This window comes from Fistularia commersonii, chromosome 4 (genome assembly GCF_037954325.1).
Source record: "Fistularia commersonii isolate RoL2024-O1a breed Wild chromosome 4, RoL_Fcom_v1.0, whole genome shotgun sequence".
NCBI lineage: Eukaryota > Metazoa > Chordata > Actinopteri > Syngnathiformes > Fistulariidae > Fistularia > Fistularia commersonii.
Window position 1 is genome coordinate 20,718,089 of NC_141287.1, and position 16,054 is coordinate 20,734,142.

At 39.4% G+C, this 16,054-nt stretch overlaps 1 protein-coding gene across 2 annotated transcripts in view; it reads left to right on the plus strand.

The window, feature by feature from the left end:
* The window catches only part of LOC147235096 (disco-interacting protein 2 homolog A-like), a 93,819-nt gene that overhangs the window by 64,613 nt on the left and 13,152 nt on the right, over positions 1-16,054 (plus strand). For both annotated transcript variants that reach the window (XM_086145946.1, XM_086145947.1), the window contains exons 11-29: positions 786-909; positions 996-1,105; positions 1,186-1,288; positions 2,371-2,435; positions 2,623-2,716; positions 4,462-4,581; positions 4,694-4,808; positions 6,106-6,245; positions 7,603-7,739; positions 8,026-8,106; positions 9,657-9,784; positions 9,867-9,981; positions 10,756-10,957; positions 11,066-11,166; positions 12,866-12,946; positions 13,857-13,974; positions 14,194-14,315; positions 14,411-14,522; positions 15,423-15,532. In XM_086145946.1, coding sequence (XP_086002072.1) covers positions 786-909; positions 996-1,105; positions 1,186-1,288; positions 2,371-2,435; positions 2,623-2,716; positions 4,462-4,581; positions 4,694-4,808; positions 6,106-6,245; positions 7,603-7,739; positions 8,026-8,106; positions 9,657-9,784; positions 9,867-9,981; positions 10,756-10,957; positions 11,066-11,166; positions 12,866-12,946; positions 13,857-13,974; positions 14,194-14,315; positions 14,411-14,522; positions 15,423-15,532 — 2,178 coding nt within the window. The remainder of the gene's footprint in view (positions 1-785; positions 910-995; positions 1,106-1,185; positions 1,289-2,370; positions 2,436-2,622; positions 2,717-4,461; positions 4,582-4,693; positions 4,809-6,105; positions 6,246-7,602; positions 7,740-8,025; positions 8,107-9,656; positions 9,785-9,866; positions 9,982-10,755; positions 10,958-11,065; positions 11,167-12,865; positions 12,947-13,856; positions 13,975-14,193; positions 14,316-14,410; positions 14,523-15,422; positions 15,533-16,054) is intronic.

The following is a 16,054-nucleotide window of genomic DNA, read 5'->3' on the forward strand; positions in this document are numbered from 1 at the left end:
GTTTTCTCAGCAGTTGTTCATTGGTTAAAAAAAAAAAAAAAAAAAAAAGCAGCACATATGCTGTTTATACATAACATAAAGACAAAAAAAAATATATTATATGATGTGTTAATTCATTTTAAATTTCAAAAGGGTCGCTTTCCTCCGCTATCCCAGTGTACGTTGTCATAGACGGGAACCTCCAACTGGAGCGTAACGCTAGAATTTAACCGCAGAAATGTGACTTCTGCCATCCACTCGTTTTAGACTACTTTAATTCTCCCGGAGTCTCGAGGACGACCGTACAAATTTCACAGGCTGCATATGAATGACTGCTCTTGACTGCCCTTTTAAAAGCGTGCCGTTCGAGCGAGCCGTGCTGAAATTGATGAGATTTAAGTAAAATAGGATGATTTATGTTTCCACTCATGCATTGCTCAACAGACTCGCTGGTTCCCGTTTGTGAAAACGTTCTGCTTTCCTCTTCCTCTTTTCTCCTCTTGCCTCGCTCTTATTATTCCCGCGCGGCCCGATCCGGTCAGTACTTTTGCTGCGCCAATTTAAATATCAGTGAGAATCAAGCACGACCTTGTGTTTTACTCCTCCGAAAATGCGACAGACTCATAAGAGGGAATATTTAAAAAAAAACGATTTAGGTATCACTGCACTCCCGCGCAGGTGTTAGAGTTTCACCTCGACATCGTATCTCTCGTTTTGACTTTTTCTTCCCGCCCGCCTTCGGCATGATCTCTTCACGAGACTATTTGTTTGCTACGCTAAAGGCTCGTTGTCATTTTGTCATCAAGGATGCAGGAAGTCAACAGATTGGATTCCTGCTGGGCAGCTGCGGCGTCACTTTGGCCCTCACCACCGACGCTTGCCAAAAAGGTCTGCCCAAAGCACAAACGGGGGAGGTAGCCACTTTCAAAGGTAAAGCCCAATTTAGTTTTTATCCGACATTTCTTGCATGTAGAGTTGGAGTCCCTCCTGACTGATTTCAAGGGCCGAATTCGCAGGTTGGCCGCGATTGCTGTGGTTCGTGACGGACGGAAAGCACGTGGTGAAACCCCCCAAAGACTGGCATCCTCCCATCCGGGAAGCAAGTAATGACATCGCTTACATAGAGGTGAGCAAAGTGACTTTGTCGAAAATTAGATCCTGCGGTTCCAAGATGGAATTTTTGAAAGCTACGTGTTTTGGTTTCAGTATAAAACCAGCAAAGAAGGAAGCACCATGGGGATCACGGTGTGCCATTCGGCCATGCTTGCTCACTGTCACGCCCTCACTCAGGCCTGCGGCTACACGGAAGGTAAACTCGCGCCGAGTACCGGGATGTTTCACCTGCTTTCGCACGTTTTTTGCTATTTCGTCTCAAAGCGTCAAAACAGATAACGACCGAAACACGTTCGCTCGCGCTGAGCAATCGCAGTCCGCGTTCGATGCTTCTAGTTCGGTGGTTCCCGACCTTTTTTGAGCCACGGCACATATTTTACATTCGAAAAATCACACGGCACACCACCGAATAAATATGTCAAAAGCATTTTTTAACAAATTAGAATGAAACCGTAGTCTCAAGTTACTTAGTGTGGAATCTAATGTATCTAATATCTGTAGATTTGTCAAGTTGCAATGCAAATTTCCCACTGATGTGCAACTTTTCCAGAACACTTATTTCAATGTCTGAAGACATGTCATCAATATGTCTGAAAATGGTATTATTTGAGAGAACTGGCTATTTCTTTATCAACGCCAGAGCAGAGCATTTCTTCTACAATGATTTTGCCGGCAGGTAGTATTAATGTTTTGCTGTTTGGATTTAGAGACGAGTTCAGCAACTTTATAGCAAGATTTCACTGCTTTCTCACTCGTCTTGGTAGTTTTCAACAAGGCTGCCTGTTTGTTTACGCAGATACAAGTACTTTTTATTTTTAAAATGTATCCCGCAAAGCGTCACTAATCACTCTGATACACAGATGCACAGGTTAATTCACTACCCGTTGCCATGGAATGGACACACTGCCCACATAGAAGACACATTATTTGCGTTGGATAAATAATTTTCGGACCAATCGGGTGAAAGCGGGCGTTTTTCCACGGCACACCTGATGATCTCTCACGGCACGCTAACGTGCCGCGGCACAGCGGTTGGGAAACACTGATCTAGTTATTGCATCGGAGGCTAGAGGTGGTTCTGGATAAAAGAAAGGCGAGATCTCAACCCTCCTTCCCCTTCGGTGTCCCAGTTTCACTCTTCATACCGCAGCCTCTGGAGACGCTCGTCTGTACCGAAAACTTAGTTTGTTACTTTGCTTGTACTTTTACACCGACGGTAATAACTGTGTCACGTTTAAAGTATCGGAATGTGACGTTGCCATCTGTGCCGGTTTGCAGCAGAGACAATTACCAATGTCTTGGACTTCAAGAGAGAAGCAGGATTATGGCACGGAGTGCTCGCTGTGAGTGTTTTCCGTCTCTCCGCTCATACAAATAATGGTCACAATGTCGAAGAAGAAGAAGGAGATGTTTTCCCGCCGAATGAAAATATTTATTCGAACGTCTCGGTCATCGAATTGAATCAAAAGCATCTTTATTTGCTAAAGAGAAAGCGATTGTATTTTAACATTTTACGTTCTTTCATTACAGAGTGTTATGAATAGGATGCACGTGATCAGCATCCCTTACTCCCTCATGAAAGTCAACCCTCTCTCCTGGATACAGAAGGTTCACGCGTACAAAGGTGAAGCTTCATCCAAGCTCGACTCTCAGAGACGCTTTGTCAAACGCAGAGGAATAATAACAATAATGAATAATAGTAGAAAAAAATAAATAAACAGTAAAAAAAGGAGAGAACTTAGGGAGAATAAGAAATACAAATAATCCATAAAGTGTCTTAAGTAACAAGTGAAAACTATAAAGTGTCTTAAGTAAGAAGTGAAAACTATAAAGTGTCTTAAGTAACAAGTGAAAGATAAGGAGTGCACAAGAGGATGGAAAAATATTGTACATGAAAAATCGCAGAGTTATGAACATAATAACATAATATAACAATAATAAATAATAGTAGAAAAATTGTATAAACAGTAAAAAAAAAGAAGAGAATTTAGGATGAATAAGAAATACAAATAATCTATAAAGTGTCTTAAGTAACAAGTGAAAACTATAAAGTGTTTTAAGTAACAAGTGAAAGATAAGGAGTGCACAAGTATGAAAAAATATTGTACATGAAAAATCGCAGAGTTATGAACATAATAACATAATATAACAATAATAAATAATAGTAGAAAAATTGTATAAACAGTAAAAAAAAAGAAGAGAATTTAGGATGAATAAGAAATACAAATAATCTATAAAGTGTCTTAAGTAACAAGTGAAAACTATAAAGTGTTTTAAGTAACAAGTGAAAGATAAGGAGTGCACAAGTATGAAAAAATATTGTACATGAAAAATCGCACAGTTATGAACATAATAACATAATATAACAAGAATAAATAATAGTAGAAAAATTGTATAAACAGTAAAAAAAACAAGAGAATTTAGGGAGAATAAGAAATACAAATAAACTACAAAGTGTCTTAAGTAACAAGTGAAAGATAAGGAGTGCACAAGAGTATGAAAAAATATTGTACATGTAGCTGTTATGAAATATTGCACAGTTATGAACATAATAACATAATATAACAATAATAAATAATAGTAGAAAAATGGTATAAACAGTAAAAAAAATAAGAGAATTTAGGATGAATAAGAAATACACATAAACTATAAAGTGTCTTAAGTAACATGTGAAAACTATAAAGTGTTTTAAGTAACAAGTGAAAGATAAGGAGTGCACAAGAGTATGAAAAAATATTGTACATGTAGCTGTTATGAAATATTGCACAGTTATGAACATAATAACATAATATAACAATAATAAATAATAGTAGAAAAATTGTATAAACAGTAAAAAAATTATAAGAGAAAAAGGGAGAATAAGAAATACAAATAAACTATAGAGTGTCTTAAGTAACATGTGAAAACTATAAAGTGTTTTAAGTAACAAGTGAAAGATAAGGAGTCCACAATAGTATGAAAAAATATTGTACATGTAGCTGTTATGAAATATTGCACATTTATGAACATATATACAGATCAATCCAGCACGTACAGAACCGTAGTGTTCCATGTGCGGCGCAAGCGCTGCAAATAAACATTACCGGTTTCTTTTAGCATCGGTCGGTGCCCACGAGCGCCGGCCTTAATTACGTCATCATTTTGACTCGACAATTGAGTCGAGTAGATTGAGACGTAAAGGAATGGAGGCCGAGGACCGGAGGCTCCTCCGCGTCCATCAAAATGCACCTCCTGTCGGATTCGAGCTCCGCCGAGTCACCCGTCGGCGATTCAGTCCGTTTTTACTTCTATTTGCCGACGGCCGACGGAGGGCGCGGATGCGGGTACCGTCTTAACGTGCCGGCACGTGTTTGCATGCCTTCTCCACAGCACGTGTGGCGGTGGTGAAGTCCAGAGACATGCACTGGTCTCTGCTGGCTCAGAGAGAACAGAGAGACATCAGCCTGAGCTCACTGCGCATGCTGATCGTAGCCGACGGAGCAAACCCATGTGAGTCCGCTGAATGAATTATCACGAAGGAATACGCTTATAGAAGAATACCTTTATTTGTCGTCCGTGCCGTTTGTATTCGTCGGTCTGATTCCGTGCTCTTCCGATACAGGGTCGATATCCTCCTGCGATGCTTTTCTCAACGTGTTCCAGGCACGTGGACTGCGACCCGAGGTGATCTGTCCATGTGCCAGTTCCTCCGAAGCCATGACTGTCGCCATCCGCAGGTGAGCCGCCGTCACTGCAGCTCCAGCCGCAGCCCGTTCAACGCTTCCTGCGTCTCTACTCCCTTTATACAAGTGTGTTTACAGAACACTTACGTCTTGTAACATCAGCCGCAGAGGTTATTATTCTTAAACACAGAGATGAGTTTTGGTCGGGGAGTTTTTGTTGTTGTTAAAAATGCACGCATCAAGTTGACAGAGATGCAGTTGCAAAACAGCGGTCTTTGCATGTTGATTTCAGCAGAAAAGATGTGTAACGTCGCCCCCCCCTCTGCAACTTTCACCGTGAGATAAAGGAAAAATTGCCTACAGTCTTTGGGGAAACCTGAGTAACACTACCCTGCTTATTCTGTAATATAATATAGTCTTATTACATGATTAACACATTCAGGTGTATGTGTGTATTTTTTATCTACTTTATTAAATTATTTATTATTATCATTTTATTTTCATTGATTTATTTTATTTTTGTTTATTTTAAGTTATACAAACACAGGTGTTTCTTACATGCTCCCTCATTATATTGTTTACAACCAGTTTGGTTTAGCATGTGCTTGTATTAAATTATTTATCATAATTTAATTTATTTATTTATTTATTTATTTATTTATTTATATATTTATATATTTATATATTTTATTTTTGTTTATTTTAAGTTATTCAAACACAGGTTTTTCTTACATGCTCCCTTATTATATTGTTTACGAGCAGTTTGGTTTAGCATGAGCTTGTATTGTAAGCCGTAGTCTAGTTTCAAACGATGTTGATTCTCTTGCAATAAACTGCTCCAAAAAATTAAGGTGACGCTAAAATAACACATCCTAGAACTGAATGAATGAAATATTCTTATGAAATACTTCGTTTTTTGACATGGTTGAATTTGCCGACAACAAAATCACACCAAAATGATCAGTGGAAATCCAATGTATGAACCCATGGAGGTCTGGATTTGGAAAAACACACAACGTTGATGTCATGTCCTTAAAACAAGTCCAAATCCATCCGTGTGGCTTCCTAAGTGGACAGAAGTTACATTGTGTTGTCCAAGTGTACCTTTTATTTTATTTGTTTTGAGCAGTATATTTGTCTCATGGCAACATGTCAGTCAATAAATTCCATAACGGAGCACTGGTGTCTCCACAAATAGAATACCGCGAAGATAAAAGTGCTCTTTTTTTTAAACTTATACCAAGCCGGTACCAAACCGTGTGCAGTTTGTCATGTAAAGTTTGGAAATGTTTCATCTCATAATTAGTTTCATGAAGTGCTGTGTGTAAAATTCTAACCATGTGCCTTGTAGACCTCCAGAAATGGGAGTTCCTCCTCCAGGCAAGGCAGTGCTGTCCATGGGGGGGCTGAGCCACAGCGTAATCCGTGTGGACACGGAGGAAAAACTCTCCGTCCTCACGGTGCAAGATGTGGGACAGGTCATGCCTGGAGGTACCGTGCACCGCCGCTCATTAATATATTGTGCTGGTGTTGACGGGCAAATCGCTCATTTAAAAGACAAGAGGAGAAATATTTGGATTGTGAATACAAGATGAAATCCCAATTTTAATGTCATTATTTTTGTTGTTGTTTTTTTTTTTAACCAATTTTATCCCAATTTTAATGTCATTATTTTTTTTTCTTTTTTCTCAATTTTATCCCAGTTTTAATTTCATTATTTTTGTTGTTTTTTTTTCCCAATTTTAATGTCCCTATTTTTGTTGATTTTTTTTCCCCCAATTTTATCCCAATTTTAATGTCATTATTTTTGTTGTTTTTTTCCAGTTTTATCCCAATTTTAATGTAATTTATTTGTTTTTTTGTTTTTTTTTTCCAAACTTTATCCCAATTTTAATGTCATTATTTTTGTTTTTTGTTTTTTTTTTTTCCCCCAATATTATCCCAATTTTAATGTCATTATTTTTTTTTTTTTTTTTTTTTTTTTTTAGGATAAAGGCTGTTTGGTGTCACCCTTTCAGGCCTAATTTGTTATGCTTTATGATGATTACATTACATAGCATTGTGTAATATCCACATTCAAGATTATTACAAAATGCACTTGCAACTTTTTTATTCTCTAGGAAATGTAATAACAATTCTAAAGCATTGTTGATTTGTTTGTTAATTGTATTTTATTTTCTTTAAAGTATTTGTAAAAGCTAGGCCTATTATTAGTATCACTGTATTAGCCTAGTAGCAGTACTTAGCAATTACTATCAGTTCATTAACAGAGAATATTCTATAAATATTCTATAATATTTATAATATTCTATAATATTCTATATTCTATAATATTCTATATATCCTATATTCTATAATATTCTATATAAATATTCTTTAAATATTCTATAAATTCCATGTTATTACATTTCCTCGAGAATAAAAAGTTGCAAGTGCATTTTGCAATAATTTTCTCAAAATGTAATAACGTATTACATAATGCGGCAAAATTTATTACAAAATGCGTTGGGGCAGTTTATTCCAAATGCGTCTGTTTATTACAAAATGCGGCTTTATCACAAAATGAAATGAAAAAGTGATTACATTTTGGACGTTTATTACAAAATGCACCGTTATTACAAAATGCGGCTCAACAGGGTAATATTTGGTCTGAGTTTTCCTCCAGGTGTGTTTATTTACTTTTGCATAAAGTCCACTCTGGTAGTTTAGGATTTACTGGGATGCAGTACAAGTAATGTCAAACTTACAAATAACAATGAGGAAAAACTTGTTCTCCTAAATTTCATATTTAATGTGGAGTTTGCAAAGAATGACATCTCAGTCTTCTAATATGGAAATCGCCCGACAGCCGTGGTGTGTGTGGTTCGGGTCGACGGGACGCCGTATCTCTGTCAGACGGACGAGGTGGGAGAAATCTGCGTGAGCTCCGGCTGCACCGGCGTGGCTTATTACGGCCTCCCCGGCATGACCAAGAACACTTTTGAGGTGAGCGCCGTCGCTCGAACGGGCCACGTGGTACAAAATGTACACGCCCTTCTTACTTGTTTGCATGCTATCTTTGCAGCTACGAAAAAAATGATCTTTAAATGATATAAAATACAAAAGGCGGACAGACTATTCGAAACACCTTTTCCTTTAATGCTCCGTATTTTGGAATACCAACCCATAAGCTGCGGGTTGAGGCTAAATTTGTGATACTGAATTTTTATTGCGTTTTGTAAAGTGCACTATTTTGGTGTTGCGTGTTTTTAACAGTGCTGCTTTTTTCCAGACCATCCCGGTGACGTCGTCGGGGACTCCCATCAGCGACCGGCCGTTCACCAGAACATCTCTGCTGGGATTTGTTGGACCTGTGAGTTCCATCACTGGAATCCGCATTCTCTTAATTCTCATAAGCTATTTTTACAATTTTATCTTTGCGCTCAGACTAGGGGTCGGCAACCTTCATCACTCAAAGAGCCATTTGGAAACTGCTCAAAAGAATAAGTTTTAAATGTATATATAATAAATAATAATAATATAATATTTATAATAATAATATTTTTTATATATATTTTATAATAATATATAATATATAGAAAAAAGTTTTAAAAAATTAAATTTGAAATTTAAAATGAATTAATGCGGTATGTAATTTTTTTTTTTTTTGCCTTTCGGGTATGTATAAACAAAATATGTGCGTTTTTTATATGCATTTTTTTTAAATCAATGAACAACTGCAGAGAAAACTAAATTACATGTCTGCATGAAACAAAAAATCTTGAACTCTGGAAAAAAAGACGCTGGGTTGAAGGTTAATTTCAAGCGAAATACTCAATCAGTCGTTCTTGTATTTATGACAAAAAAACTACCGTCCTCTGTGCTGTCATCCTTATTCTGCCGCCTGCAGACGCTTATTAAGACAAAAGATTTTAACACGTTTTATTTTGATGTCACAAGAGCGCCATCATCTTCAAATTTAAAATGACATTTAAAAAATGTTCAAACTAAAATGAAATACATTTTAGTTAAATACTCGTATTTGCAATAATCCACATAATGGTCCATTTCAGCATTAAGAGAGCAAGAGTACTAATGTAAAACGCAGATAGTTTATTTCCCATTTTATTACACTGTATGCAATAACCTAATGATAATATGATGCAGTGAGGTGTGGTAACATTCGCTGGTATTTACACATGACCAGCAAAGTTAAAAAAACAAAACACAGCAAATGCGTGCATCAAAAACTGTTTTTTTTTTGTTTTTTTTCCCACGAGTTCAACATTACTCTGGTTTCTGAGAGATTTTATATAAACTTCCATCCATCCATGGAAAAACAAACAACCTCTGTCAATGCAGGAATGTATTTTTACTGGGCGTCAGCAGACTAATCGAATCTAAACTCCCCCCCGGTTGAAGAACTAATGAAGAATAATCTTGTGTTATCTTATCTTGCCGTATTAATCACTTTGCCTTTCAGTTCCCTACATATTAAAATTCCATTTGACGGCCTCTCATGTGTGACGCTTAATTTTGTAGACAAAAGTTAAGATACGCTTGAACCTCAGATGCTCTTAATTAGCCATTAAAAGTCAATCAAGTAATGAAACTAGCGTCCTCCTGCTGAGTATCTACCTCCATTTGTAATTTCTGATCACTCCCTGCGGGACACTTGTCTGCGCTCAAAGTTCATTCCGGAATTTTATGGTTGAAGTTTGGAAGAATTAAGAAGTTTCATATTGACTAAGCAACTTTGCCAGCACCACAATGTAATAATAATAAATAAATATTTTTTAATTATGAATAAATAACTATCATTAATGCTAATTATTAACAGTTAATACTTAATATTAATAACTGATAATATATCAATGCTCCTCCCATGCAACAAGATGTTTTTTGTGTTTTTTTCCCCTCCAGGACCGCCTTGTGTTCATTGTAGGGAAGATGGACGGGCTGATGGTGGTCAGCGGGCGCAGACACAACGCCGACGACGTGGTTGCCACGGCGCTGGCGGTGGAACCAATGAAGTTCGTCTACAGAGGGAGGTAAAGGAAAAATCTACCTACGGCTGGCTTTTTTTTTTCTCCCCGCCCAACCGTTTACCTGTTTTTGCGTTCGGCGTTTCAGGATAGCTGTCTTTTCTGTGTCGGTGCTGCACGATGAGAGGATCGTGGTGGTGGCGGAGCAGAGGCCCGACGCTTCCGAGGAGGACAGCTTCCAGTGGATGAGCCGTGTTCTTCAGGTGTCCACCATGCACTCTCTGCAATACTTCTGAAGGGGATAGGATACTGCTTTTACATTTAAGTGTTATCAAATACGCTTACAGTGTGCATTAGATATTAGATATGGCATGATGCACTGGCTTCATTGCCGCTCAAGTTTTGGGAAGGTGGGAAATAACTGGAGGGACGGGTGCTGGATCAAAAAAAGTTGAGTTTGGGGAAAAAAAACAGTACACCAAAAGTGCTCCGAAAAGAAAAGATGATTTTGTTTTGCACAAAAAAACGTGTTCTTGCATGCACGTGTGAACACACATCTCCCGTAAGCATCTGAAGATGAGCCCATGTTTTGCTTGATACGTCATGCATGAGAGAATAAGTTTTCTGTATAATTTGTAAAATAAATCTTTTTTTTTTTCTTTTTGGAGCACATCTGACGTACGGATTTTTCAAAACTCTGCAAGCTGGAAAATAACAGAAAACCATTGCCAAGTTTGAAACTCAAAACAGAGAATTTATGAAAAAATTCTATTCATACCGATTTTCTATTTTTAGGACTTATTTTTTATCATGCCAACCACGCTGACATTTTTTTTTTTTTTTTTCAAATAATATTATCATAGCCCTTTTACTCCCATTAAATATGACGGCGATTGTAGATGTTAAATGACTTCATCGTCATGGCGATTTGTCTGATTTTTTTTTTTTTTTTTTGACTTCTTAACAGGAAGTCAGTCTAACTAACAGTCTACCAATTTTTTTTTTTTTTTTTTTTTTTCCAATCGTCCTGTTCCCAGGCCATAGACAGCATCCACCAGGTCGGCGTGTACTGCCTGGCACTGGTGCCGGCCAACACGCTTCCCAAAGCCCCTTTGGGCGGCATCCATATATCGGAGACAAAGCAGCGCTTCCTGGAAGGCGCCCTGCATCCCTGCAATGTCCTCATGTGTCCTCACACGTGTGTGACGAACCTTCCCAAGCCGCGGCAGAAACAACCAGGTGGGCCGCCACGCCTCGCTCTGAAAAAGAGATTTAGATCGCATTGCCGCCGTTTCTGTTGACATCACTGAGCGAGTGACGAGGGATCCGTTTGTTTGTGTCCGACAGAGGTCGGTCCTGCTTCTATGATAGTAGGAAACCTGGTGGCGGGCAAGAGGATAGCGCAGGCCTGTGGGAGAGACTTGTCTCAGTTGGAGGACAATGACCAGGTACAAAACACTGATCCTCATTTCACCTGCGCTGACTTCACAAACACACACATTTCGGCGCGTCTCGGCCTCCCGCCGTATCGTGTATTATGGGATTATTATTTATTATTGTCAATGTCTCCGCTAGCAGTACTACAGATGCAGTATTTGCGTTGAGAATGCTGATAGAAAAGTACAGAGAAGGTCAGAGGGAGTTGCATTGTGTTTTTGTAGACCTAGAAAAAGCATATGACAGGGTGCCAAGAGAGGAGCTCTGGTATTGTATGAGGAAGTCTGGAGCGGCAGAGAAGTATGTTAGACTGGTGCAGGACATGTATGCTAGCTGTGAGACACTGGTACGGTGTGCTGTAGGGGTAACAGAGAAGTTCAAGGTGGAGGTGGGACTCCATCGTGGATCAGCTCTGAGCCCCTTCTTGTTCGCAGTGATGATGGATAGGCTGACAGATGAGGTTAGACAGGAATCTCCCATGGACCATGATGTTTGCGGATGACATTGTGATCTGTAGTGAGAGCAGACAACAGGTAGAGGAACATCTAGAGAGGTGGAGGTATGCTCTGGAAAGGAGAGGAATGAAAGTTAGTCTCAGCAAGACAGAATATATGTGTGTGAATGAGAGGAACTTGAGTGGAACGGTGAGGCTACAGGGAGTGGAGACCAAGAAGCTGGAGGATTTCAGGAACTTGGGGTCAACAGTCCAGAGCAACGGAGAGTGTGGAAAAGAGGTGAAGAGACGGGTCCAAGCAGGTTGGAATGGGTGGAGAAAAGTGTCAGGGGTACGAAGAGATAGAAGTACATCAGCCAGAAGGAAAGGAAAGGTGGACATGACAGTTGTGAGACCAGCGATGATGTTTGGACTAGAAACTGTTCCAATGACCAAAAGACAGCAGGCAGAACTCGAGGTCGCAGAGATGAAGATGTTGAGGTTTTCTTTGGGAGTGACCAGGATGGAGAGGATCAGGAATGAGTCTATCAGAGGAACAGCACATGTTAGATGTTTTGGAGAGAAGGTCAGAGAAGCCAGACTGAGATGGTTGGGTCATGGACAGAGAAGAGATAGTGAATATATTGGTAGACGGATGCCGGAATTGGAGCTGCCAGGCAAGAGGTCTGGAGGAAGACCAAAGAGAAGATTTATGGACGTAGCGAGAGAGGATATGAAGGTAGTTGGTGTGAGAGAGGAGGATCCAGAGAATAGGGTTAGATGGAGAAAGTTGACCTGCTGTGGCGACACCTGAAGGGAAAAGCTGGAAGAAGAAGAAGAAGAAGAATGTCTCTGCTAGCACTGGACATAGGGAGGAATGGACAAGACGTTTCTCACAATCTCACAAATGAACAAAATAATAATAATAGCAATCAAGGGCAGTGTTACATTGAACTATGAGATATGACGTGCATGATATTTGATAGCATGAGAGAGTAGCAGTTTGCACGGTTTAGTTTACGGGTCAGGAAGTCGTACCCTAATGGTCTACGGTGCAATAGCAGCACGATGGTTTTCTCCGTTGTGTTCCGGGTTTTGCGCACTTTGTTCATCCTTACGGTCGGCTTCGTATATTCACCATTATTTTACCAAAACCAAAATGTGTCCGGCATATTTTTGTACGCTTATGTGATGCGTCACTGATGTGTTTTCAAATGAATTGACAGTGTGTGTCGCAGTCTTCCCCCTGTTTAGATTAACGCGTCTCGCTCTCTTAGTTCCTCTACATCCAGGACGTACTTCAGTGGAGAGCGCAGGCCACCCCCGACCATCCCCTGTTCCTTGTTCTCAATGCTAAGGTGTGACCTTCGTCTCTGCACCGTCTGTACGTCACGGTCTCTTTTAACGGACGACCGTGTAATATCATTAGGGGTTGCACTGAAATGCTGAGTCAACCTTGGGCAAGATTAGTCTGGATACCATTTGGTATCTACAATTTGCACAATTTTGTACAGTAATTTATATACCGTAAATTCTGGACTATAGAGCGCGCCTCCATATAAGCCGCACCGACTCGTTTTTAAAGGAAAAAATGAATTGCGCCTAAATAAGCCGTACTTGTCTATAAGCCGCAGGTGTCATTGAAACATAAGATATTAACGCAGCAAGATGTTACACAGAAAATTTTTTTTTGAAAATTTTAATTAAAAGACGGTAACATCTACAACTACCGGTACATAACCCAAATGCTTTTTTGCAGAACGGATGCTGAACTTACGTGCAGCAGCTCTATTTCCTTCATTGACAGCCAGACTGCCGCATCAAATGTATTTCCGCGCGTCTTTTTCAAAAACGCAAAATGGCTGATCTGAAGAATTATTGTAAAAGCGAGTGGGTTTGCCGACACAGTTTCATTTGTCCACTGTGACAGTGCAGGTGGAGGGAAGCTACTGTAATTACACTATAAAAATCCAGAAATTAGCCGCATCGTTGTCAAAGCCACAGTTGTCAAAGCTTATATGACGGAATTTACGGTATATATTTATATATATATATGTATTATTCTCTCTTAATTTTTTATTTTTTAAATTTTATTCTTGATGTTGTGCCCCCCAATTATAGGATTTTTTTTTTTTTTTTTAAATTTTCATAAAAAATAAAATTTTTCCGATTCTGATTCCGTTATGAAAACTGAGCTTCGTGGTATTTATTTAGAAGGAAACTGAGTGCAACCGAGGTTTTGACGAATCTAATTTGTCTGCTGGTCAGGGCACAGTGGCGAGCACCGCGTCCTGTTTGCAGCTCCATAAGCGGGCGGAACGAGTGGCGGCGGCGCTGATGGGACGCCTCAACACTGGAGACCACATAGCCCTTGTTTACCCGCCAGGTGACATTTGCAACTGTCTTGTCCTTCCTGCTTTTTTTTCCCAATTTAAGGCAGCGATTCGTGAGAATTTGCCGCCCCCAGAATAAAAGTGTCATCGCGACATTGTCATTGTCGCCCGGATCTCTGTTTCTGCATCATTTCGCATTTGAACGATTTAACAGCGAATCGGTATGACACTGAAAATTTTGTTCTCCTGTGAATATCGCGCTTTATTTCCAGGAATCGACCTCATCGCAACCTTCTACGGCTGCCTTTACGCCGGCTGTGTGCCAGTGACCGTCAGACCTCCGCATCCGCAGAACCTCGCCACCACCCTGCCCACGGTTAAGATGATTGTCGAGGTAACGCGCCGCCCGCTGTGACCCGGTGACCTCAAACCGATCGAAAGATACGTCTTTATATGTATCATAATGCTGTATATTCTGCGTGTTTAAAGGTCAGCAAGTCCGTGTGCATCCTGACCACCCAAGCAATAATGAAGCTGCTGAAATCCAAAGACGCAGCCGCTGCTGTTGACATCAAGAGCTGGCCGATGGTGCTGGATACAGGTGAACGTCTGCAGACTCGCGTCTTGCGGTGGAGTTTTATGCGTCCGGCACGGCCGCGGTCTTGGTTCGGAGGATTGTGCGTCATTTAAGAATCCAAACTAATCAGCGTGCATGGGTTTATTCATGGATGTCTTGCTATCTTCTCTCTTCTGTCTCTCTATTTACAGGACTGTCTCGGAAAATTAGAATATTGTGATAAAGTTCTTTATCTTCTGTAATGCAATTGCGAAAAATGAAAATGTCATACATTCTGGATTCATTATGAATCAACTGAAATATTGTAAGCCTTTTATTATTTTAATATTGCTGATTATGGCTTAAGAAAACTCAATAAGAATAAGAACAACTTTATTTATCCCGAAGGAAAGAGTTTCAAGTAAACCATAACAATAATAAATAATAGTAGGAAATTATATAAACAGTATAAAAAAGGGGGGAGAATAAGAAGTACAAATAAAACTATAAAGTGTCAAAGTAACAAGTCAAAAAAAAACCCTTAACTAAATTGTTACCAAAGAAGTAAATAGAATTAAAAAAAGTAGAAAATTTAGGAAAAAGAGACACTAAGGTGAGGAGAAACTCTGGCAGGCAGCTGCCCGAGACAGCGCCGTAAATATCCTATCTTAAAATATTAGAATATCATGAAAAAGAAATTTTTTTTTTTTTTTAATTGCACTACCGAAGATAAAGAACTTTATCACCATATACTAATTTTCTGAGACAGTCCCGAATATTCATATTTATTTTTGCCATTATAACTGATACGCAGCTGTGAAATCCTATGTAACCGCTTTGGGGAATTTATCCAAATTTGGTACGAATGTTCAACAACGGCAAATCGGAGAAAGTTCGATGCTGTTTCATAAAAGCGCTCCTCTTCCGTGTGTGTTCCTGCTTCAGATGACCTGCCCCGGAAGAAAAGCCCCCAAATGTACAAGCCGCCAACCCCGGAGATGTTAGCATACCTGGACTTCAGCGTTTCCACCACAGGCATCCTGGCAGGGGTCAAGGTGTGCTGACAGAGACGCAGCATCGGTCGCCCGAATAGATTCATTTCATTTAATCCATGTTAGGATGCAAGCGGTGCCTCAAAAGATCTGCCGGGGAAACGATCCCGAGTCGTGGAGGTCAGGGGTGTGTAGATGTGACACAGCGGACGGATGCCAGATACACCTCGTCATATTCAATGGGAGTAAAAGGGCTATGATAATATTATTTAAAAAAAAAAAAAAAAAAAAAAAAATGTCAGCATGGTTGGCATGATAAAAAATAAGTCCTAAAAATAGGAAATGAATAGAATTTTTTTGTGTATTTATTTTACAGAGAATTTTTAGCAAATACCGACTTATAACAGAATGATTTATTGATGATACCTGCAGTGATTTTAATCTTATTTTTGCTGCACTGCTCTATTTTAAATTAACCAATTCCATTCCTTCACATTAACCCACGATCGTCTAGAGCAGGGGTGGACAATTATTTCCCGTTTAATTTTTATGCGCGGGCCAACTAAATTGAACAAAATGAAAATC